General features: G+C 44.5%; 1 protein-coding gene across 1 annotated transcript; it reads left to right on the forward strand.

The window, feature by feature from the left end:
- Positions 1 to 7,854: 7,854 nt before the first annotated feature.
- Positions 7,855 to 26,142, forward strand: LOC310868137 (alpha-1,3-mannosyl-glycoprotein 4-beta-N-acetylglucosaminyltransferase C-like; the record flags this gene model as incomplete). Its single annotated transcript, XM_083778398.1, has 4 exons — positions 7,855 to 7,983; positions 22,333 to 22,483; positions 23,460 to 23,881; positions 25,408 to 26,142. 4 exons carry the CDS (start codon positions 7,855 to 7,857, stop codon positions 26,140 to 26,142), a joined length of 1,437 nt encoding a protein of 478 aa, XP_083634524.1.
- Between the last annotated feature and the right edge of the window lie 73 nt (positions 26,143 to 26,215).

A 26,215-nucleotide genomic window follows, 5' to 3' on the forward strand; every position in this document is an offset into this window, starting at 1 on the left:
GGTTCCACGCTGTGCCTTCCTGTTGTGAAGTCCAGAAGCGTTGCAGCCACTGAACGTTGTCCCATAGCGTCAGCATCACCACAGGACAGAATCCCACCACAGACACAGCACAGAACTTAAAAAAGACCAGTTCAATCACAGTGTGCGCAGAACTTAACCCATTTTGGGCCGGGAACCGCTTTTGGTGTTAACATTATGTCGTGCTTTAGCTTTTGAAAAGTAGCAGATCTACAAGCTCATAGCGCGCCACCGAGTGGCGCGCTACGAGCTTGTAGGTCTGCTATTTTTGAAAAATCGAAGAACGATGATGTATATTTCGATAGCATATGCCGTAATACATGTCATAATTGTACACATCATAATAACATTTCAGCCTATAGTTTACATGTAGTTAGAAGCCTGAGTGAAGAGGTCACTAAAGCTAGTCACTCAATGAGCCCAGAAGACAGCTGTTACTAGACTGTTGCTATTTCAGTCAATTTGCTCAACAGTGATTCCTCGAAGATAGGAGAGTTATTTACGAGGCGACCTGAGATAACAGAGCTTTATATTAGGGGTATAATTAAACCCCCCAGGGTCTGTGTGAATATGGTTAGTGTCAGCTGGTATAAGGCTCATCTCTGAGTCATGAATAATTTCGGTTTGTCTGTCTTGAAGGAAACAGTCTAAATTCATTACATATGGTAATCAATGTCCTGTATATTTAATATGGTACATGCATTTCATTCTTATAGTTACTGGTGTTAAATAAAGTTCTGCAATACTTCATATATAGTATAGATATTTAGTTAGTCCTATTGATATAAATCGTATAGGTAAGTGTGTGCCACTGTGCCACATGAGCTACTTGCAATGTGCCCCTCCTACTCCCAGGAACATCCTGTGAGTATAACGTTTTGATTGTGTCATGGCAGCTTGAATGTCTGTCTGTTCTAACTCTGTATTTCTATGTCCTTTAGGTTGGAGCTGCATTCTACCTGTGGAGAGGTGTGTCCTGGTGATTACCTGGCTGGTCCCCATCTGGCAATCACCTGGCTGGCTACTTATACCTGGCTGTGATGGCACGCAGTGCTCAGTGATAATTCCTCTTCGGCCAGTGCACACCTCTGTGCTTTTGTACTAGGTCAGTTGTATTCTAAGACTCAAGAACATATTCCGCTCCTCTACTGGCCTGATCCTAATTGTTGGTCTCCTTTCTCAGTACCTGCCTGCCAGCCTGACCACCTCTCCACGCAGCTCCAACTGAAGACCTAAGTATTATTTTCTGCCTTGGAAACTGGACATTATACCTTTTGGACTTGAGTTTATTTTGCCTTGAACTTCTGTGTTTTGGAGTGAATAAATACTCTGGATTTTTGCATCATACCACGTTTTCCTTGTCTGATCTGTCTGCATCTGGGTTCCCTGTCTGCCTTGACAGATTGGTTCCCGTAAAAGCGGAGGTGGCCTGTAGCTGTTTCCGGAGGGGGGTCTCGAAGTGAATATAAATGTAATGTTTGAGACTAATGTCGGTGTGTTCACCGTATTGTAAGTTGATTCGAGAAGGGCTTTCAAACTGTGACTCCATTTTCGTCGTGGGCCGTTGTCCTCACGTTGCCTTGTTAATTGAGCCGTGCTTGTATCAATAAAACTGCGATACAACACTGGGATTGAAAAGGAGACTCCTCTGTCTGGTTCATTGAGGGTTGCCTCACTTTACTCCTTTACGCACAACAGCGCCGTGATCCAGATACATCAACGACTGACATAGAAACATAGCTTTTTTCATAAAACTGTCAGGATTCAGAAGACATTTTTAGAATCTGATCTCAGGTCAGAATGGGTTAAAAGACCAGTTCAATCACAGTGTGCAGAACAGAACTTAAAATACACCCTGCTGTTATACAATTGTGTCCTGCAATAGAAAGGACGTAAATAACTTTTATTTCCCCATTGATTCCCCCCCCCCCCCCCCCACCCGCATTGTTCGCCTTCAAAAGAGCTTGTGTATCTGTTTATTAAAAAGAACACGTACAGCTATAAAGCAACACGTTTCCATTTTTTATCCAGAAGGGAATTGGAAGTGCTAGAGACGGCTTTTTGTGTCCCGCGACGTGAGCAGAGAGCTGCCTAGAAAGGGGCTTTGAGTTGGGTCCCTATACAGGGGCTTTGAGTTGGGTCCCTATACAGGGGCTTTGAGTTGGGTCCTATACAGGGGCTTTGAGTTGGGTCCCTATACAGGGGCTTTGAGTTGGGTCCCTATACAGGGGCTTTGAGTTGGGTCCCTATACAGGGGCTTTGAGTTGGGTCCCTATACAGGGGCTTTGAGTTGGGTCCTATACAGGGGCTTTGAGTTGGGTCCCTATACAGGGGCTTTGAGTTGGGTCCCTATACAGGGGCTTTGAGTTGGGTCCCTATACAGGGGCTTTGAGTTGGGTCCCTATACAGGGGCTTTGAGTTGGGTCCCTATACAGGGGCTTTGAGTTGGGTCCTATACAGGGGCTTTGTGTTGGGTCCCTATACAGGGGCTTTGAGTTGGGTCCCTCTACAGGGGCTTTGAGTTGGGTCCCTCTACAGGGGCTTTGAGTTGGGTCCCTATACAGGGGCTTTGAGTTGGGTCCTATACAGGGGCTTTCTGTCATCCGCTGGCTGAGGCGGCCCTAATGATCCCTCTCCTCCCCTCTCTCCCCCCCATCACGTCTAGCCCACCTAATTTGTTCAAGGGACCCCCCCCCCCCAGAAGCAAAGATGTGACTCAAAAACGTTTGCTCTGAAAGAATATATATATTCAAAGATTTGCGTCACATTTCCGCGATTTCTTCCAAAAATAGCTAAAGTGTAAAATAATGCTTAAAGGTTTTATGACATTCATTTTCTTTGTTTTTCTTTTTCTTTTTTCTTTTAGGTTTTATGACCCCAATTACACCCAAAAAACCTGAACTTTGAACATTCAGTGGATTTTCTGTGGTCTGAAGTTTTCTTTGGGGTTTTTTGGGCCTTTTGAGCTACAATGAAAACAGGCAACACAGTGAAACAGTGACATCTGCTGGCAAATCCATTGACATATATGGGATTTGCAGTAAGTGATCACAGAAAATCTACTGAATGTTAAAAGTTCATGTTTTTTGGGTGCAATTGAGATTAGAAAACCTAAAAAAAACAACAATTCCAAAACCTTTTTTTAATGTCACAATCCCTTTAAAACACCAAAAGGGGTTTCCCGCCCAGGATGGGCTATATGGGCATAACTGAAACTCATGGAACACTCGCTGGCCCTTCCTCCCTTCCTTCCTTCCTTCCTTCCTTCCTTCCTTCCTTCCTTCCTTCCTTCCTTCCTTCCTTCCTGCTGGCTATAAGGGTCAGCAGCCTATAGAGAAAGACCCCTGTCTGTGTTTATAGAGAAAGGCCCCTGTCTGTGTTTATAGAGAAAGGCCCCTGTCTGTGTTTATAGAGAAAGGCCCCTGTCTGTGTTTATAGAGAGGCCCCTGTCTGTGTTTATAGAGAAAGACCCCTGTCTGTGTTTATAGAGAGGCCCCTGTCTGTGTTTATAGAGAGAGGCCCCTGTCTGTGTTTATAGAGAGAGGCCCCTGTCTGTGTTTATATAGAGAGGCCCCTGTCTGTGTTTATATAGAGAGGCCCCTGTCTGTGTTTATAGAGAGGCCCCTGTCTGTGTTTATAGAGAGGCCCCTGTCTGTGTTTATATAGAGAGGCCCCAGTCTGTGTTTATAGAGAAAGGCCCCTGTCTGTGTTTATAGAGAAAGGCCCCTGTCTGTGTTTATAGAGAGGCCCCTGTCTGTGTTTATAGAGAGGCCCCTGTCTGTGTTTATAGAGAGGCCCCTGTCTGTGTTTATAGAGAGGCCCCTGTCTGTGTTTATAGAGAGGCCCCTGCCTGTGTTTATAGAGAGAGGCCCCTGTCTGTGTTTATAGAGAGAGGCCCCTGTCTGTGTTTATAGAGAAAGGGCCCTGTCTGTGTTTATAGAGAAAGGCCCCTGTCTGTGTTTATATAGAGGCCCCTGTCTGTGTTTATAGAGAGAGGCCCCTGTCTGTGTTTATAGAGAGAGGCCCCTGTCTGTGTTTATAGAGAGAGGCCCCTGTCTGTGTTTATAGAGAAAGGGCCCTGCCTGTGTTTATAGAGAGAGGCCCCTGTCTGTGTTTATAGAGAGAGGCCCCTGTCTGTGTTTATAGAGAAAGGCCCCTGTCTGTGTTTATAGAGAGAGGCCCCTGTCTGTGTTTATAGAGAAAGACCCCTCCCTGTGCACGGAATGTAAAAGATGACAGCACAGTCCAATTTAGAGGTGACAGGAGGGACGTATAGGGTGATTAGAACGAGCCACGAAGTGACGGGCTTCTGTTTGTCTTGGCCTTTATTATCATCGCAGCGCCGGTATAATTATGTTCGCCTCCATCGGGTCTGCTTCTGCACGTTTCCACATCGTATTTAATGTGTGTACTTATGTTTATATGCGTCCTCTGACCTCACTGTTATTTAATGTGTGTACTTATGTTTATATGCGTCCTCTGACCTCACTGTTGACGGGGAGACTGTGTGGTTCAGTCGAGAAACAAAAGACAACACCGAATGGAATATAATCACTGGTGATTTGCTCTGAGCGTTCTATATGGGCAGTCAGGCTTTGATAATAGCTTGGAGAAGGATGGATGGATGTGTTAAATTCACCTTTTAAAGTGTGTTCAAAGAGCTATTGACGAGGCAAACTCCCCGGAGACACAAGCTAGACTCCCGGCGCGAGTTGATCGATGCGCGCACACGCGTGTGTGTGTGTGTGTGCGCGCGACTGCGTGTGTGTGCGGTCGGTCATTGAACGAGGCTTTGAGCGTAGTATTCGTTCCATTAGACATCCCTTGGGTTTTGTATAGCGGTCGACACAAAAGACCCCGTCGGTGCCTCCAAATGTCTGGCGGCTAGGAGTGAGTACGTGTGTCGTTAAATCGCTGTTCCAGCTCCTGCCGTTATAGTGTGAATGTTTCCTCCAACCGTCCGAGAGTTGGCATCGTATATAAGATGTCGGGCTAATTAACATCTCAGCCTGATTTTTCAAAAACATTCGATGAACTTTTATTGCCAAGTATACGAGTCAAAGTTTACTCAAAGAATGTGCTTTAGCACAAGATACGGTATACACGTGACAAGCCAAGAGTTACATTAAGCTTGAAAAATTAGCAGATCTGCTATTTTTGAGTGGTGCAACCACTCCAAGGAACATCAATGTCCGTGTCCGCCTATCTATGTGACGTTAACCCACCCTTGCACCATGTGACTGTGAGCACCAGTGTGACTATTAGTACCAGTAGGGGGCGCTGTTGTGCCAGAAACAGAAAGAGAGAGAGATAGTGCTGCACTGTTGCCTGCTGAGAGAGAGAGAGAGAGAAGAAGAGAGAGAGAGAGAGAGAGCTGCACTGTTGCCTGCTAATGAGAGAGAGAGAGAGAGAGAGAGAGAGAGAGAGAGAGAGAGAGAGAGAGAGAGAGAGAGAGAGAGAGAGAGAGAGAGAGAGAGAGAGAGAGAGAGAGAGAGAGCTGCACTCACCACTCAGTTCACACGGGTGTGATTTTGAAAAAAGACAAATGTGAGAATGTGTGGCACAAATCTTTGAATATATTATAGTGCGAATGTTTTTTAACTCACATGGATAACAGGATATGATGTGCCCAAAACGTCATCCATTATCTTTTGTTATTATTGCATTTGGGGCGGTTTGATTCACGCCGTCAGTCAGCCAGCCGGCCGGCTGCGAGGCGTCGGAGCCGTTGCCTTCCTGCTCTGCCATCAATTTTCTCCCGGCTTATTATTATTATGCTGCTTTATTCCAATCAGCCCAAATTCAGCCCACCTCCTTCCCTGAGAAGAAAAAGTACCCCCGTTACATCTCATTAGGGGGTTGTATTGAAAAGTATGATTCCAGCGGAAGAGTATAGGGTGACATACGACGGGGGCCGGGCGCGGCGCAGGCAGCCACTAATATGAATCCCCCCCCCCCCCCCAGAACTTATCCCATTCTGGGCGTTATAGCATTATGCTATGCTTTAGTTATTGAAAAATAGCAGACCTACAAGCTCACGAGCTTGTAGGTCTGCTATTTTTTTTGGAAAATCGAAGAACCACTGACATAGAAACATACAGCTTTTTCAGAAAACTGTCAGGGTGTAGAAGACATTTTTAGAATCTGATCTCAGGTCAGAATGGGTCATTGGCGCTGCAGAGGAAGACAGATGATTTGCATATTATATACTATACTGTAGGCCTTATACACGGTGGCCTGGCGGGGGGGGGGGGGGGCTGAGAGTGGGGGGGGGGTGATGACATTCGTGGCATGAAGCCTAACGTTTGTCTCATGATCTCCCTGGTTGGAGATCCATTCTCCATAATGCAGACCACGGCCATCTTTACCATGAGGTGAGGTGACCACCGCTCCGGTGGTGAGCTGCATGATCACCGGAGGTGAAATAACGTTGAGCGGTGGTGAGTAAAAACAGAGAGAAGGGGCTGGAGCCGTGACGGTGGTTTGCTCTTCACCTCGGCTCAGTGACGGACGTCATGTTGTAGTTCGGTGGTCACCTCACCACCGAAAATCCAGACTATGTATGAGCCTTAAGTTAATGGCAAAGGTGCTAACAAGGGCGACTGTGGCTCAAGAGGTAGAGCAGGTCGTCCAATGATCCATCTATGTAAAGCGCCTTGGATAAACCATTTACCATTAATGGCAAGGCGCTAACACGGTGCAACTTCCAATGGCAGCCCATTCATGCAAACAGGAAAGTCCTGTCTGATTGCACTAAACGACGTCAAACTCGGCAACATTGCAGCTGTACGGAAAGCTTGAATTATCCTCTTTCTATCCTCAAAGTGTTTGTCTCATAAAAATCCACCGTAGACATGTTGTTATGAGCTATACTTTATGTCCTTGCAGGTGTTTATTTTCCTAAGTGTTGCAGTTTGGAAGTGCTCGTTAGATATCACTCAACTCAACTGCCCCCTGTGTACCACCTGTTTTGAATTAGCACATAACGCAGGAGGCAGCAGGGCGACGTTGCTTTACTGCAAACGAGTGCTTCCAAACTCTGATGGAAACATGGCCGCCGTCTGCAAATGGTCTATGAAGCCTAACGTGTGTCTCTCCATCTCTCTGTTTCAGATCCCGGCCGCCGCAGCAGCGAGAGAGAGTGCCTGTCCTCCTCAGTGACAGAGAGCGTGTCCTCCACAGAGACAGAGAGTCTGTCCTCCACAGAGAGACAGAGAGCCTGTCCTCCACAGAGAGACAGAGAGCCTGTCCTCCTCAGCGGTGAGACAGAGCCTGTCCTCAGCAGTGAGACAGAGCCTGTCCTCAGCAGTGAGACAGAGCCTGTCCTCAGCGGTGAGACAGAGCCTGTCCTCAGCGGTGAGACAGAGCCTGTCCTCAGCAGTGAGACAGAGCCTGTCCTCAGCTGTGAGACAGAGCCTGTCCTCAGCTGTGAGACAGAGCCTGTCCTCAGCGGTGAGACAGAGCCTGTCCTCAGCGGTGAGACAGAGCCTGTCCTCAGCGGTGAGACAGAGCCTGTCCTCAGCGGTGAGACAGAGCCTGTCCTCAGCGGTGAGACAGAGCCTGTCCTCAGCGGTGAGACAGAGCCTGTCCTCAGCGGTGAGACAGAGCCTGTCCTCAGCAGTGAGACAGAGCCTGTCCTCAGCAGTGAGACAGAGCCTGTCCTCAGCAGTGAGACAGAGCCTGTCCTCAGCAGTGAGACAGAGCCTGTCCTCAGCAGTGAGACAGAGCCTGTCCTCAGCAGTGAGACAGAGCCTGTCCTCAGCAGTGAGACAGAGCCTGTCCTCAGCAGTGAGACAGAGCCTGTCCTCAGCAGAGAGACAGAGTGTCTCCTCCGCCATGAGGCTGGTGTGGAAATCCCTGGACAAGATGAGGTGTCTGAGGAAGCGCTCCGCCATCCCCTTCCTGGGCTTCCTCATCACCTTCCTCCTCTTCCTCAACCTCTACATCGAGGACGGAAACGTCCTTGTGAGTATCTAGAGGCACTATAGGGCTGTGACATGTAGTCAGGGGCGGCCTCAGGAATCTGGAGGCCCGTTTCAAGACCAAATATGAGGCCCCCATATACCCATGACATCATTATTTTGTTGATGTAGCCGTATGTTGATGCGAATAGTTTGACTGTTCAATATCACACACAGCCATTACTCTCGACAATTAGCAACAACACCTCTCCTCATCCTGTCGTCCCTTCACAATTAAAGTGTCTCCCCTTTACCTCCCAATGCTGCACATTTTACCATGTTATTTACATAAGATATAGGTGTAACTTTACTAACATTAACATTGTGGGAGAAGAGAGAGAGAGAGAGAGAGAGAGAGAGAGAGAGAGAGAGAGAGAGAGAGAGAGAGAGAGAGAGAGAGAGAGAGAGAGAGAGAGAGAGAGAGAGAGAGAGAGAGAGAGAGAGAGAGAGAGAGAGAGAGAGAGAGAGAGAGGGCCAAGAGTGGCGGTGGTTAACTGAGGGGACTTCAGTGCACTGTACACTCTTGCTTCGTGTCCCAGGTTGGCTTGGTGTGGAATGTGCTAATTTGTCCCCTATATTTAAAGTCTGATTTCCATTGATTGTTGGCTGTGTTTAGCATGGGAGTTTTGGTACAAAATCAAAACAACTTGTCTAATATTTTGGCATGTTTAAACCTCCAGGAAAATCCGTGTTGAGGTTCCTAATCCACTGTTTTCCATTAAAACGTCTTTGTCCTACTGTCCAGTTGGGGTTGTGTTGAAGTCCAGATACTTTTAGAGCTTCAATGCCATGTGCCATGTAATGTTGAACAATCATTTTAGTTGTCTTTTTTGCATTGTTAATATTGTATTTGTGTTGTCTCAGCCTTGCAGCTATTGTTTTACTCGTTTCTCCGACATAATATATTGTAAGCCACATTTTTCACATGTGATTAAATAAACACAGTTGCTGGTGCTGGCTGTTATCTGTTGTTTAATCTCCAACATGCATTTTGTAGTTCTATTTTTAACTATTTGTTTGGGTTTGTAGTATTCTGGTCTGTGGCGTGCTGGTGTGTTGATTCCTTTTAGCTTGCTGTGTAACAGATAGTCTTTAAGATTGATTTTTCTTTCTGTACGTTTCGCGATAATCATTTTTTTGGCAGAAGGAGAAGGAAAAAAACACTAACAATAACAATAAAGGACCAAGTCCTTTCAGGACTGCTTGGTCCTTTAAATAAAAAAGATCATAGAAATAAATACACAATAAGGAGAGTTCCACCGTGTTCAGTTTGGAACATACAGACACAGGTTTGTGTTTCCACGGCATTGTGTTGGACGGAACAATTGTCATTGTTTGATGCCTAGCTGAATGGTTAGAGAGCCTGTCTGGAGAGAAGGAGTCTCCTGAGGTTTGAATCTCAGTAAGTGATGCTGTGAGGTGGCACACCATCAGGTGGAATGTGGTCTCGGTTGTTGTTGTCTTCTGTTGTCGTTGGTTGCCATGGCTGCCAGTTCCCACCTGATGTCGTGTGGGAGTTCTGATTGGTCCAGAGCGTACTGAGTAACTTCTAGCTTACATAACGACTTAAGACAAGGACTCATGTCTAAGATGAACAGCTCATCAGAGATAGTGTGACCTCCTTTCCTTCCTCCAAAGAAGATGATGTGATCTCCCACAATGCAACAGCACATACCAATAATTGGAAATGGTCCTTTCCACTTGGGCTCAACCTTCTTCCAGGAGAAGGTCTCTGGACTGAATTTCCACACATCATTGAAGTTCTGGTTCCGTTCCAGCCACCAAATATGTACAGCTCTCCATTGTAGGTAAATGCTGAATGACACCAGTGTCCTTCTAGTAGAAGTTGTGCAGAAGGTGTGTTCAGCCAGAGTTGGTCTCTGTGTCAAACACTCTGATGATTTTGCAGACCCCCTGGGACCTACAGCCTCCGAATACAAACATCTTTGTCCTGACGATGGTGGCAGAGTGACATTATGAATCAGGAGGTGGAGTTCCTCTGGTGTTAGTTAAAGTCCAGACCATTGTGCTGATGTCCAACTTGTACATGTCATTAGTGCGTCCAGTCAGCTTGGTGTGTCCTGCATGGATAAACATGACCTTCTCCAACACACAGGCTCAGTGGAGCCTCCTCTCCTCTGGAACAGTCCCAGAAACCCTGGGTTGGAACCATCTGTGGGAGTCAACATCAAATGCATAAAGCACATTGCAGTAACGATAGCCTCCCTGTATCTTCAACCAACACAGCTGTGTGGCCGTAGCGCCTGGATGGAACGTCAAGGTCACCGTCTCCTCTTCCTGGTTCCACTGGGGGTAACTTCTCCCAGCATAAAGACACTGTGTTGAAGACATAGACATCCATCTGTCCCATGTTGTTGAAGGTCATTCCATCACAGCCTCCAAAGGAATACAGTTTGTTCCTCACTGCTACAGCAGCATGATATACTGGCTTTGGTCCTCCTGCTTTGGAAACGGTCCAAGACAACATCACTCTGTCTGTCTGTCTGTCTGTCTGTCTGTCTGTCTGTCTGTCTGTCTGTCTGTCTGTCTGTCTCTCTGTCTGTCTGTCTGTCCGTCTTTCTCTTCTCTCTCTCGACGTCTACAGTCATTTTCAACACGGTGCTTCATCTTGTATCTTCTGGTCTGAAATCACACAAGACACAAACTGTTGCCATGCACGCCTTAACGACGTAAATTAGTGCAGCTGTTCTTCATCTGCACCCTTTGAACTCTATTGCTATATGTATTACTTCATTGCGGCTACCTTGGGGTCTATGGATCTATGGGTCTTCCACACGTATAGCATATGTCAGTGTTTCCCAACCTGTGTGTCGCGGAGCTTTGGTGCTCCGTTTGATGTGTCCAAGTGCTCCGCGTAATTTGACCGAAATTAAGTTATAGTGTTACTTTCTGTCAAATCAGGCGGAACACTAACTCTCCCCCGAAGGCTTCTTATAGTTGCGTCGTTGTTGTCACACGTCCATTAGACGTGCGATAACATAAACACGGAACAATAGACTAACGACCCTCGGCCATTGAAATGTTAATGCTTAGATGCATGCAGAAGAGGCTACATTTCGCTCCCTCCAGAAGACTGGAGCGCAGAGCGCAGCCACATGCACGTAGAGAGCAAACACATACAGTCCTACATGTCCCACTCCCGACCTAGCCCAAACATTTAGATTCTCGTAGTCCCGACCCAAACACGTAAAGTAAACGTGACGTTGTTGTGATTAAACATAATGTGCCACGGAAAATAGCTGTCCAATGTCCAAACATGATCGCCTCGTTCGGCCAACAAAATATATCTCCCTCCCTCCACAGAAGCGCAGTGATTTATTCTTCGTCGTACACGTGTTATGCTTGCATGCTGAAAATGGTTGATCTACAAGCTCACAACGCGTTGGGACGCAACGCGTTGTGAGCTTGTCGATCAGCTATTTTCAGCATGTGAAAATAAGCAGGCTGTGAGAACTGAGACCCTGCACAATAAAAGCATGCAGCTTTCACAAGTTGGCCCATAATAAAGACAAGGAAAAGGATTAGGTGGCATTTCACATTGCATATGAGCAATTTTTTGAAACTGAGGCACGTCTCTGTCCTTTTCATTCTCGTTATTTGATGAGTGCTGTCATGTGTGTTTTTATTTTATTATATTACTATTACGTATATATTTACTTTTACTATAATATATATATATATATATATATATATATATATATATATATATATATATATAATATATATATATATAATATATATGTATATTATATACCCCCCCCCCCCCCTAGGTGTTCCCCGAGATTTTTAGGCTATGAAAAGTGTTCCCTGGGACAAAAAAGGTTGGGAAACACTGGCATATGTGACCAGTGCCAGTGGTTTAATATACAAGGGGCCATGGTCATTTTTCAGTTCTTTACATATTATGAAACTGCACACTGTAACCTTTCATATGATGTATTGCTCATTGAAATTGGGGGGGAAATGAAGACGATATGACCATTTGAAACTTGTTGAACCAGAATTCCCAAATTAGAGCATTCCCCCTTCAAAGATTTCAGCAGTGATCTATGACTTTAGGGGGCGCTGTATTCCCTCCATTCCTCCATTATTCAACCAGCAGTGTTGCCATGTCTGCTTATTATAATTAGGTGGCCTTGTTTCTAAAGAAAAATAATGCATAGGCCTACTGTACCAATTTTATAATAATTTATAACCTGTTACTAAAAATGTATTTGACAAAAGATAAAGTGTAGTTGATTATTTGGGCTTGTTTTTAAAGTGTAGTTGATTATGGAGAGTTGGTAACCAAGTGGACTCTTATTAGATCAGGCCTATGTAAATGTTCCAGATGAGTAGCCTACAAATAAAATAGCTATAGCCTATTAGCCTGTTATTATTATTTGTCTCCAGGGACAAGATTTGTATTGTTGTAGATCGGCTATTTTCGCTTATTTTGGGCTTGTTTTCATATACCGGGTTGCTTATTTCTCAGTACCTGGCAACCCCGCGATAGCTTTTTAGCTTACGTTTAGCATTATATTGATATCAATCCTGTAGCTAAAACAAGTACATATCGCTCTATATTACATATCGATGTGATCTGCGTTATTATGACCTTAATTTTCATGGCAGGTACATTACAAAGTAACTAATAATAGCCACGTTATGGTGACATAATGTTACAATGTTTACATTGTGTTCTTCTTCTGCTATTGGAAACAGGAAGCATGTTCCATTGTTCTGATTCACCAGTGCCCCCATCTGGAACATTAGCTTTAGGTGGACTGAAAATAAACACACTTTTTACAAAATACGATGGTTAATACTTCTTTCTCTGCTATTTCTGTTAGCCAGTTAGTAAAAGACTAGGATTATCTTCAAAAACGATTGTGTACATTGTCCTATGTGTTGTTTAAATTATTAAAACATTTTCTCTCTTTCTTTCTCTCTGCAGTGTTTCCACCTAAGTGTGTTTACTTGTGATGCCTCGCAGGCATTGGAAATGTTTCCTTTTGGCTTGCGTGTGTATGTATGTCCTTCTGTTTAGAGTATGAACAGCTGCAATACCGGTGGCAGCCAGCCAGAGGTGTTTTTGAGCAGCCTGCACCACTCAATTCACAAAAGTGTGATTTTTTTAACCACCTGCCCCCCCCCCCCCCCCCCCGTCTTCTTTCCTTTCCTTTTGTGGAAACGATAAAAATATAGCTGCAAGCAGTTATAAGATGGGATCAAGCTCAAAAAGGAAAAAAAGCTATACGCAAAATAGAAACAGAGATATCATATTGATGACGTCATTATTGCCCAAATATGGAGGGGCGGTGGCCTGCATGCGCACATCGGTGTAGTCAGGCATGCAACGGCAACCGGTTGTGTTGTGAGTGAGGTCAGATCAGAACTCTGCTCAATATTATAATTATTAAAAAAAAAAAAAAAATCAATTCCACTTCATTCCACAGAGACCAGGACCTACCCCTTTTAGCTGGCTTTACTCAGTTCTGTGAGAGAAGCAGATAGAAAACATATTAAAGGGAGTCAAAGAGAGGATAAATAAAGTGACCATAAGGAGTCAGAAGAGAGGATAATAGGGAGACGAGAGAGAAGATTGTCCATTCCCCAACAGAACCTACAACGCCATCACGGTCCATGTATAGATGATGAACCACCACTCCAGGAAGGAGTCTCAATCTTCCCAGGCTAAGGTCCACCGTTCTGGTTGTACATACAAACCGAGCCACGACGACCTCTACTGCCAAATGCCCAGAAAGGGACCGATCCCCTCAGAATCCTGTCAGCAAATCACCAGCATTGCAATAACCAGCCAGGAACAAGGAGACCGAGACGAACCTAGATTGTACAGTCATCAACTGTTTACCGAGACTCAACCAGGAGAAGTGAAGACACGTCAGATGACTTATACAGGAATGAAAACTCACGTCTGTAAACAGTGTGAGAAGAGTTTCAGTCAGATAGGTCACCTGAAGGCACACCAGCGTATCCACACTGGAGAAAAACCCTTCTGTTGTAAACAGTGTGACAAGAGTTTTAGTAAGATGGGTCACCTGAAGAGACACCAGCGTATCCACACTGGAGAAAAACCCTTCTGTTGTAAACAGTGTGACAAGAGTTTTAGTGAGATAGGTAACCTGAAAGTACACCAGCGTATCCACACTGGTGAAAAACCCTTCTGTTGTAAACAGTGTGACAAGAGTTTCTGTCAGTCAAGTGATCTGAAGACTCACCAGCGTGTCCACACTGGAGAAAAACCCTTCTGTTGTAAACAGTGTGGAAAGAGTTTCTCTGTGTTAGATAGCCTCAAGACACACCAGCGTGTCCACACTGGAGAAAAACCCTTCTGTTGTAAACAGTGTGACAAAAGTTTCAGTCAGATAGGTCACCTGAAGGCACACCAGCGTATCCACACTGGAGAAAAACCCTTCTGTTGTAAACAGTGTGAGAAGAGTTTCAGTCAGATGGGTCACCTGAAGGCACACCAGCGTATCCACGCTGGAGAAAAACCCTTCTGTTGTAAATGTAGTACCTACAAGGATTGTGTTTGACATTACCTGTGTATCATACCTGTTGAAGTCACATAGGTGTTTACATCCATAGTTTCCACCACCTGCCAATAGGTGGCAGTGTTAGTTCACAGCTAGTGGAATGCCTAGTGTGGGGTCACACAGGGCGGAAAGAGATAGAGTTGAAGGGGAACCTCACTGAAAACGCACTTTTATTCTTTGGCTTTTAACACAGCATGAGACCTCTGTTCCTGAACTTGCTTCCCCCCCCTCCTTTTCTTGTTTTATGTGTTGTCTTTGTATTCTGTGTTTTTAGTCTATGTGTTTACTTACTGTTTTTACCTATGTACTGTACAGCACTTTGTGGCATCTATGGTTGTTTTAAATGTGCTATATAAATAAAGTTGAGTTGAGTTGAGTTGAGTTGAAGTGTTAGCTGCAGTCATAACCGCAGTCACGACACAAGAGGATGTGAACTGGATCTCAGCCATCACTTGTAATCCAGCTATTCAAGATATCATAACTACACAGGAACAGTCAGGGATACGAGTGACACGGCAGGAACTGTTACAAGCTCAGCTTCAGGACCCAGTCATATATACAGTACTGCACATGAAAAATAAATTGGAAAAACCAGACCGAGAAACACTGAGTAAAGAATCAACCAAAGTGAAATGCCTGCTACGTGAATGGAATAAGCTACTTGTCTCAAAAGAAGGCCTACTGATCCGTAAAACTGTGTCCCGTACTCAAGTGGTGCTTCCAGAAAAGCACAAGGATTTAGTTTACCAACAGTTACATGCTGAGATGGGCCATTTGGGTTCAGAGCGGGTTGTGAACTTGGCCAGAGATAGGTTTTATTGGCCCGGAATGCAGGGTGACATTGAGTATTTTGTAACCAAAGTATGTAAGTGCATTAAACAAAAAAAACCTACTGTTCAAAGCAGAGCTCCCATGGGTCACATACCTGCTACCGCACCATTTGAAATGGTATCTATAGATTATCTTCATCTTGAAAAAAGCAGGGGAGGGTATGAGTATATTTTAGTGATCATTGACAATTTCACCAAATTTGCACAGGCATATGCAACCAGAAACAAATCAGGCAAAGACGGCTGCAGACAAAATCTTTAATGACTTTTCCCTGAAATTCAATTTTCCCACGAAAATCCACCACGATCAGGGTCGAGAATTTGAGAACCAGCTGTTAAAAACACTACAGAAATATACAGGAATGACTAATTCAAAAACGACCCCCTACCACCCACAAGGAAATCCTACAGAGAGAATGAATCGCACCTTGTTGTCCATGCTGAGGACCTTGGACGAAGACAAAAAGCCCAACTGGAGTGAGTATCTGAATAAAGTAATCCATGCTTATAACTGCACAACGAGTGAGGCCACAGGTTATTCACCTTTTTACTTACTGTTTGGGAGAAAGCCCTGTTTGCCGATTTACCTAATCTTTGGGCTAAGTGAAGAAGAGGAAGGGAAGTCATATCAAGAATATGCACAGAAATGGCAGCAGCAAATGAAGGAAGCATATGATATTGCATCTAGGACAATCACAAACACTACAGCCAGAGGAAAAAGGTACTATGATCAAAGGAGACAGAGCTCAGTCCTTACAGCAGGAGACAGGGTTATTGTAAGAAACATGTCTGAGCGGGGAGGACCTGGGAAATTACGCTCCCATTGGGAAGAGCAAATACATGTTGTAGTCTCCAGGAAAGGAGAGGACAGTCCGGTGTATGAAGTGAAACCAGAGCGTGGGCCAGGGAGAAGCAGAATACTCAGGAGCCCGTGGAAGAGGAAAGGGCAACGGAGACTGTGCAGCTGACAGGGACAGCGGAACTGGAAGACGACAGCAGTAATCAGGGACCAGCTCAGCCTGAAATGCAACGGCTGACAGGGACAGTAGAACTGGAAGGTGACGGCTGTAACCAGGAACCAGCTCAGCCTGAAACACAACAACGGAGATCTCAAAGAGAGCGTCGGCCCAAAGAGACACTGACCTATGATACGTTAGGTCAACCTACTCACCGTGTTGTAGAACTGCACAATAATCCAGTGTATGTAGATGCAACAAGGCTAGCCAGTGGACATTATGGAGTACCCTGGGCAGTCCCATACTGGTGTGGTCCTCAGATGATACACCCCATATCGGTGCCTGTTGTATATTATTGAAATCCACTTACGGTGTGTGACCGGCAAAGGACTGTCTTACACATGCACACACAGCCTACATGGCTTCGGAGAGACTGTTACATGCACAGTGCAATCAGACATACGGACTAATATGAGGCTCGCATAGCCTTTCGAACTGATCTCTGCATACAGTTGTATATGGAATAATGAGAACAGTAAAGTGTGGCACTGTGATGTGAATAGAAAGGAAAGAAAAAGAGATGAAAAGAAAAAGATAACTTGTTACTCACCTGTTATTGCAATGGTTTGATACTATTTTGAAGCAATGGGAAGGGCTGTGATACTTGCCTAGTGATAAAAATATTTGACGGTTGAAACTGTAATTGAGTATTGTTGATTGTGATTGACAATTTGACATGGACATGGAAATTGAAAGAAGGAAATGACAACAGAATGTAGCCTATATTGCTTTATTGCTTTAGAATGCACATAGTCACTGACTTAAGATCATTTGGCAGCTCTTTTGCAGAGAATGCACATTCATGTTGTGGACAACCTTTATTTTGCAGGGGAGAATGTAGTACCTACAAGGATTGTGTTTGACATTACCTGTGTATCATACCTGTTTAAGTCACATAGGTGTTTACATCCATAGTTTCCACCACCTGCCAATAGGTGGCAGTGTTAGTTCACAGCTAGTGGAATGCCTAGTGTGGGGTCACACAGGGCGGAAAGAGATAGAGTTGAAGGGGAACCACGTTTTGATCTGTGTGGATGTTTTGTACCGGTATGTCTCTCCTGCTTTGAAAATAATAAAACGAACAATCTTTTGATACACAACGATCGTGTGCAAGACTGTATGGATCCGAGTGTAATATAAACAGTGTGACAAGAGTTTTAGTGAGATTGGTAACCTGAAGAGACACCAGCGTATCCACACTGGAGAAAAACCCTTCTGTTGTAAACAGTGTGACCAGAGTTTCTGTCAGTCAATTGATCTGAAGACACACCAGGGTGTCCACACTGGAGAAAAACCCTTCTATTGTAAACAGTGTGACAAGAGTTTCAGTCAGATAGGTCACCTGAAGGCACACCAGCGTATCCACACTGGAGGAAAACCCTTCTGTTGTAAACAGTGTGGAAAGAGTTTCTCTGTGTTACATAGCCTTAAGACACACCAGCGTATCCACACAGGGGAGAGGCCTTTCGTCTGTAAGCACTGTTACAAGAGCTTCAATCAGTTAGGCCATCTCAAGAGCCACCAGCGTATCCACACTGGAGAAAAAACTTTTCTGTTGTAAACAGTGTGACAAGATTGATCAGAACGTCGATGTTAGCGGCTCATTACTGAATCGTCGCTACCTCACGGTTACAATATCCTTGCGGTTCTGATGACTTTTAAAGTTACGATGCTCACATTAGCTATACGGTGATTTTGCTTCCTGATTTTTTGGGGGAATTGAAAGTGAAGGTTTTCCTAAAATACCCATGCGTCCGGGCGGCGACAAACTGACTAGTGCCGGAGTCTTTGGTGGTTTCTGAAAGGCTGAATCTCATCCCATGGTGGTCTGTGGCTCAAACACAGAATAATAATGATGTGCCTTGATATGAAAAGGGTTGAAAACTTTCATTCTTTATTTCTGTTTTGAGCGGTGCCTAACTGCTCCAACGGCGGGTTGCGTGTGTATGTATGTCCTTCTGTTGTGTATGTTGTGCATGTTTGCTTGTTTTGATCATACACTTGTGTATGTTGTGCATGTTATGTATGTCATGCTAACATGCTAATGCTAACATGCTAACATGCTAATGCTAACATGCTAATGCTAAGATTCTAACATGCTAATGCTAAGATGTCTGAGCTGTAAGGGTCCAGGTTTAATTTTACGCTCTCAAGAGTTAAAGATCTATCAGGGTCCATTTGGTTACCAACTCTCCATCATTTAGCTGTATGGGGACCACCTGGAACCCCCTCAAAGACCACTGGTGGTCCCCGGACCACCTGGAACCCCCTCAAGGACCACTGGTGGTCCCCGGACCACCTGGAACCCCCTCAAGGACCACTGGTGGTCCCTGGACCACCTGGAACCCCCTCAAAGACCACTGGTGGTCCCCGGACCACCTGGAACCCCCTCAAAGACCACTGGTGGTCCCCGGACCACCTGGAACCCCCTCAAGGACCACTGGTGGTCCCCGGACCACCTGGAACCCCCTCAAGGACCACTGGTGGTCCCCAGACCACTGGTTGAAAAACAACTGCTCTACATAATCTCTCCTTTCCAGCTATTAGAAAATAGCAGAAACTGAACTGTTGAATTTATTCATTATATACATTTGTTTCATGTTGTTGTTTTGTCCATGTCTTGCTGCTCATTTCCTTAGGCCTATTCGTTCTTTAACACTACGAAGTCTGAAAAAAAATCACTACTACTCAGTCGGCTGAACGGTCAGGGGGACCGTGTTTTTGGTGCAATTTGATTGGCCACTCTCTCCCCCACACGTCCCTCTCCAGCTGGAGAAGACATTGTTCAAGCCTGCATCCCATTTCCAACTAATTAAATCATAATATGTTTCTTAACACATGTTTTCACTCCTAAAATGTATAAAACTAATAATACATGTGAAAAATATATATTTTGCCGTTGCCCGTTAGTACTATATTGCAACATAGCCATGGAAGAGTGTCACGTTGCTGCCTTTTGTTGTTATTTTTTTCCTTCCAAAAGAGCAAGATCACTTGTCTTTTCTTGTGTGTTATCCATGTAATTAATATATGTGACCCCACGCGATGTACAGACTGCTTGACTAGGCATGTAAACATGACATAATTGTATTAATGTTTAAGTGTAATGATGTTATTGACCGGATTGTCCGTAGTCCTCCAGCCGTTAGCTTACAGTTGCTAATATTATAAGCTAACAACATTACTAAAGCCAATGTATTGCATTAAATGCGGCCTGTCCGCGGTAAATTACTTATACAAGTGAGTCGCGTTATATTTACCTAAATTACCAGCCAAGTACAAGTACATTCCAAATAAACAATTATTAGCCACGTTATGTTGTTATATCAGTTTAATTAATAAAAAACATCGTTCATAATACGGCCGTTAGCACTGTGAATTCAACATCCGGTGAGGAGAGGATACGGTTCGTGTATGTGTTGTGTATGGAAGTCAGCGCATACAGTGGCTTACCGGATGTAAGCCTTGCACACTAAATAGAAAGCCTGCAGCCTGGTGATACAAAAAATAAACTCCACACGTGAAATGCACTGCATGTTGAGGAGAAACACCAGCTCAGCTGCTGTTTATAACATCGTGCAGTTATTGAATTCATGAACATCTGCATGCTTCCCTGAGAGGGAGAGAGAGAGAAAAAGTTTACAGATAAAGAAGGACGGACAGGCTGAACTATTTTGACTGACAAAGAGCTGGCGATATTGAGCCTATATGCCAGAACAAATTAATCCACAGCAGCATGCCTACATAAGTTCCACGTCGCTTGCAGAAAGAACTGTTCTTTTGACTGACAAAACATTTAGCGGTTCGGGAGGTCTATCTGGTTGGAATTATTCAAACACTTTTTATTTTGTAACGCGCATCGGCAAGCGTTCTCACTTCATGGAAAGTAAATGTCGGGTCGAGTCTAACCGAGCATTCAATAATAATAATAATAATAATAATAACAATGATAATAATCATTGTATTCATATTCCTATTATCTTATCAAAATAATAAACAAATTCCAAGTTAATTAACCAGCCAAACGTATATGATTTAATTCGTTGGACATGGAATGCAGGCTTGAACAACAACAACAACAACAATGTCTTCTCCAGCTGTCCGTTTGTGTGTTCTTTTTTTTTCTCCACCCCTACCACCATAACCACCATAACTCGCTCATTTTTTGCTCATTTAAAAAAAATCAAAATACCATGTAAACTATGGAATTGGGGCTTTCATTTGGTATATAAATCGGTTGTGTAGGCGCTCTCTACGAAACGATATCAAGTGAAAAGGAAATGTCGGGGAATCACCATTAACACCATTATCAAGCAGCGCAAACAAAAGACGAGAGGGGGAGAAAGGGTGACGGCGGTCGATTGGGCCGATTATAGTCAGACTGAGTAAGTGATATATGCCTAAAATCATATTTACAAAATGTTTCAAATGGAAAAAAAAACAGAGATGATTTCAACCGAATATTTAGACAAAGTCATGCAAGGGGAACTTTCTCTGGACTCCATGGGCTAAGAAAATAAACGTTGAAATTTTAAATTCGGTCAGAACGGCTGCTCAGACTTCCTAGTGTTAAGTGGTTTATTAATAATGCACAAATTATTTACCAATAATACAATAGTTTGCCCTGCGCTTTTTTGTCATGCAGCATATTTTGCTAAACCTGCTAATATTGCTGTCTCTTTAAAGGTTTCATGACATTCATTTTAATTTATTTTTATTTTACGTTTTTCTTTTAGGTTGTATGACCTCAATCACACCCAAAAAACCTGGACTTTGAACATTCAGTAGGATTTTCTGTGGTCTAGGGTTTTTCTCTGTGTCTGTGAAGCCTTTTAAGCTGCAATGAAAACAGGCAAAACAGTGAAAACAGTGACCTCTGCTGGCAGATCCTACTGGCATACAGTATATGAGATTTGCAGGCTGTGACATCACAAACAGCAGGAGAATCAGAGCACCGGTTTGAGCAGTAGTAGACAATCTACTACTGCGCAAAAAGCATGGAATACAGATGAATATATGACAGGAAACTCCTGTTAAACGTTCCAACAAACTCCGGTTAAACTCCAGAATTCTACCATCACACCTGTATATTACCGTATATTAACTGTATATGCTGCTAGACTTGAGGTTTACGGGCAAAAATACAGTGCCCATAATTGCTTACGGGCAAAAATACAGTGCCCATAATTGCCCGTTGACTCCTCTTTTCACGCAGTGTGAATGTTAAAAGTTCTGGCTTTTTGGGTGCAACTGAGCTCAGAAAACCCAAAAGAAAATATAGAAGAATTACAAAAACTTTGACCCAATATTATTTCATGACTGATAACGAAGCTCACAAAACAAGTGTGTGTGTTTGTCTGGTCTATATATTACTGTATATTACTACTGAATGTTAAAAAGTCCAGTTTTTTTTTAATGCAATTGAGCTCAGAAAACCAAAAACCAAAGAAATGAGAAAAATTACAAAAACCTTTTTTTTATGTCACAATCCCTTTGACCAACATTATTTCATGACTGATAATGAAGCTCACAAAACAAGTGTGTGTGTGTTTGTCTGGTCTATATATTACTGTATATTACTACTGAATGTTAAAAAGTCAAGCAGCTTGGACTCCTCATGCATAGAAGGAGGCATGATGCCAGTCCGCTGCCCCCCCAGGTTGGCAGAGGAAGCTTAGCGCCCAGGATTACATTAGATAATTGGCACTGGGTGAAAAGAAAACTGTTTTATAAAATCGTGGGATAAAAAGTTAAGTAAAAAAAAAAAAAAAAGGGGGGGGTTTTAGTGCAATTGAGCTCAGAAAACCAAAAACCAAAACAAATAAGAAAAATTAAATTTTATATGTCACGATCCCTTTGACCAACATTATATCCTGACCAATAGCGAGCTCACGAAACAAGTGTGTGTTTGTCTTGTCTTTGTCTTTGTTCGTGCGACACGCTGAAGGACGGGGACAAGCGTCAGCTGAGGGAAGCGTCGGCGCACCCCGCCCCCAGCACAGAGCGCTACGCCCCCACCTTCAGGGACCTCACCAACTCCTCTGGAAGCATCAACGTCACCTATCGGTACCTCGCCGGGTCCCCCCTGAACCGCAAGAGTAAGAACCCCCTTTTTTGGTGCTATTGAAAAATAGCAGATCCACAAGCTCTGCTATTTAAAAAAAAAAATCATGAACATGTGGTTTCAGAGCGAACATTTTTAACTCAAATCTTTGCTTCTGCATGGGGAGGTGGGCCCTGAAACAACATATTTTCAGATGGGGGGGGGCAATTGCATATATTTTTGGGGGTCCTTGACATGAAATATTGAGAACCACTGATATAGAAACATGAGGCATTTCAGAAAAAAACAGACATTTAAAAAAGAAAAATTATAATTTTGAGGTCAGGCCTAAATGAGTTAAGCATTTTATTTAAAATGGTGAGGATTTCGTAGAGGTGTTTTTCTTTGTCTCTTACTCTTGGAGAGTTCCCTTTAATTTCACTCATCTGTCTTAACTCCACCTGTCGCCAAGTTCGCCTTTTGACGCCTATTTTCGTATGTACCTCGGCGTCGATGACGCCCTGTTAGCATGTTAGTATTAGCATGTTAGCATTAGAATGTTGGTGGCAACGTAATGCACAGTAAACTAAGACAAAATACCCCATTGAAAGTCAATGGGGAGACCTGGCTCACATGTAACCAAATGGACCCTTCTGAGAGGCTAAATGTCATCAAATGGTGGTCCGTGGCTCAAATGCTGCACAGACTTGGCGAGCTTCAGGCACCCAGAAAAAGTTTCACATAATCGTTCATCGTTTGCATTCTCATAAAAAATATATTTAATCATTATACGATACGATACGAATATGCGATACAACTTTATTGTCAGCTTATTTGTCACTGAAATTAGTTTTGCGTCCATGACGTCACCATTCAGGAAAACAGACAAGACATAGACATAGATTACAAAATAGTAGACATTACAGGACAAAAATCACAGAAACAATCAGGAAAAACGAGATCATATCCACGATAACGGTTTTGGTCTAGAAGCAAAAGACAGACTAATGTTATTTCTGTTTCCGTCTCAGAGTATCTGACCATCGGCCTGTCGTCGGTCAAGAGGAAGCGCGGGAACTACCTCCTGGAGACCATCAAGTCCATCTTCGACCAGTCCTCCTACGAGGAGCTGAAGGAGATCGTGGTGGTGGTGCACCTGGCCGATTTTGACGTGGCGTGGTGCGAGGGCCTGGTGACGGAGATCACACGCAGGTTCGCCCACCATGTCATCGCCGGGCGCCTCCTGGTCATCCACGCCCCCGAGGAGTTCTACCCGGCGCTGGACGGCTTGAAGCGGAACTACGGCGACCCGGAGGAGCGCGTCCGCTTCCGCTCCAAGCAGAACGTGGACTACGCCTTCCTGCTGGACTTCTGCACCAACCTGTCCCACTTCTACGTCATGCTGGAGGACGACGTGCGCTGCTCCCGCAACTTCCTCACCGCGCTGAAGAAGGTTCGTTTACAGTTTACAGTTTACAGTTTACCGTTTAAAGTTTACCGTTTACCGTTTACCGTTTACCCTTTACAGTTTACAGTTTACAGTTTACCCTTTACCCTTTACAGTTTACAGTTTACCGTTTACCGTTTACCGTTTACCGCTTACAGTTTACCGTTTACCGTTTAGTTTACAGTTTACAGTTTACCGTTTACCGTTTACAATTTACAGTATAGCCTACAGTATACAGTATACAGTTTACAATTTACAGTATACAGTTTAAAGTTTACAATTTACAATTTACAATTTACAGTATACAGTATACAGTTTACAGTTTACAATTTACAGTTTACAATTTACTGTTTACAGTTTACATTTCACAATTTACAATTTACAGTTTACAATTTACAATTTACAGTTTACACTCTTAATCCAGAGCGATTTACATCAAGACTTAAATTGCCCAAACTGCCTCCCCCTGGCCAGCCGGGGCGCCTGATGGAGGGGAGAGGAACTGGTTGGAATAACGTGTTCCTTCCACGCGCTACGTCCAACCAGGGAAATTCCCCCCTGTCAGGTGTAAAGGAGCAACTTGGACACTCAGGCATGAAGGAAGCATGAGTTCAAGTCCGTTGCTCTCCCCTTGTCCCCCATATATGGGGACTAGGTTGGTCTCCCCTTGTCCCCCATATATGGGGACTATGTTGGTCTCCCCTTGTCCCCCATATATGGGGACTAGGTTGCTCTCCCCTTGTCCCCCATATATGGGGACTAGGTTGGTGGAGGGTGTGTAGAGCCCAGGATCACATTAGATAATTGACACAGGGGAGAAAAATGGGTTACAAAAATCGTATATATATATTTATTATTATACATTTTTTTGCCCAGGGTTGTTTAATCCATTAAATCATAGCGCCCAGTCGATTTATAGCAACAGAGCACTTTTACAGACGGACCGGTTGTTGTTTCTATAGCAGCTAAATGTAGCCAAACCACTCTCGATGCGATCGACAACAACGGGAGGTAAGAATGAATCTATCGCGAATAGTCCAGCGGAGGGCTGTCAAATGTTTCATAATTAGACGGGATGATTTAGATCGCGAGTTATTAACGTTTTAAAATGTCCGTTGTCGTCGGCTAAACGGGGGGGAACAGTATCGATGACGTCTCACTGTTGTGCAACATCGAGGATTGCGCAACAGGTGCTCCCAGGCTGTGGAGCGATGCAATCCGTTTTCATATCAATAAACTTTGTCTTTTGGAAAAAAACGTTGTCTTGGGCGTCGGGCGTTATCGCGTTAATAATAGAAAGGACAAAGAACTTCGTCCTGGGCGATGGGGGTGTTAATCCAGAGCGATTTACATTAAGCAAGAACAAAAAGCATGGTTATCATGAAACATGCGTAAGCTAAGAACGTAACAGTGGAATATCTATATAATGAAACTATACATATACATATGTACTATGAAATACTATGACAAATGCAATTCAGTGCCGTCTACGTAACATGCTATAAGTCAAATGTATCAAATGCTACATCTAGGTCATCGCGTCCCGCGACGGCTCCTACTGGGTGATGCTGGAGTTCTCCAAGCTGGGCTACATCGGGAAGCTCTACCACTCGCGGGACCTGCCGCGGCTGGCCCGCTTCCTGCTCATGTTCTACCAGGAGATGCCGTGCGACTGGCTGCTCATCCACTTCCGCGGCCTACTGGCGCAGAAGGACGTGATTCGCTTCCGGCCCTCGCTGTTCCAGCACATGGGCTACTACTCGTCGTACCGCGGCGCCGAGAACAAGCTGAAGGACGACGACTTTGAGGAGGACCCCGTGGACATCCCCGACAACCCCCCCGCCAGCCTGCACACCAACATCGACGTCTTCGAGAGCTACGACGCCGTCAAGGCCTACAGCAGCGCCGACGAGTACTTCTGGGGGAAGCCGCCGGCCACGGGGGACTTCTTCGTCATCGTGTTCAACCGCTCCGCCCGGATCAGCAGGATAAAGATCGCCACGGGCTCTGACGACCGCCAGAACGACGTGCTCCACCACGGGGCGCTGGAGGTGGGGGAGAAGGTGGTCGGGACCAAGAAGGGGAAACAGTGCTCGTCCTACATCACGCTGGGCGAGTTCAAGAACGGGAACATCGAGGTCCAGGACGTCGACCACAAGATCGCCTTCGACGTCGAGTGCGTTCGCATCGTGGTCACGGCGGGACAGAAGGAATGGATTATCATTAGGAGTATAAGTCTTTGGACTACACAGCCTCCCAGCCAATGAGGGCTGTCGACGCAGCCTCCCAGCCAATGAGGACTATCGAAGAAGCCTCACAGCCAATGAGGACTGTAGACAC

The sequence above is a fragment of the Protomyctophum parallelum genome (genome assembly GCF_964188405.1).
Source record: "Protomyctophum parallelum genome assembly, chromosome: 12".
Classification (NCBI taxonomy): Eukaryota; Metazoa; Chordata; class Actinopteri; order Myctophiformes; family Myctophidae; genus Protomyctophum; species Protomyctophum parallelum.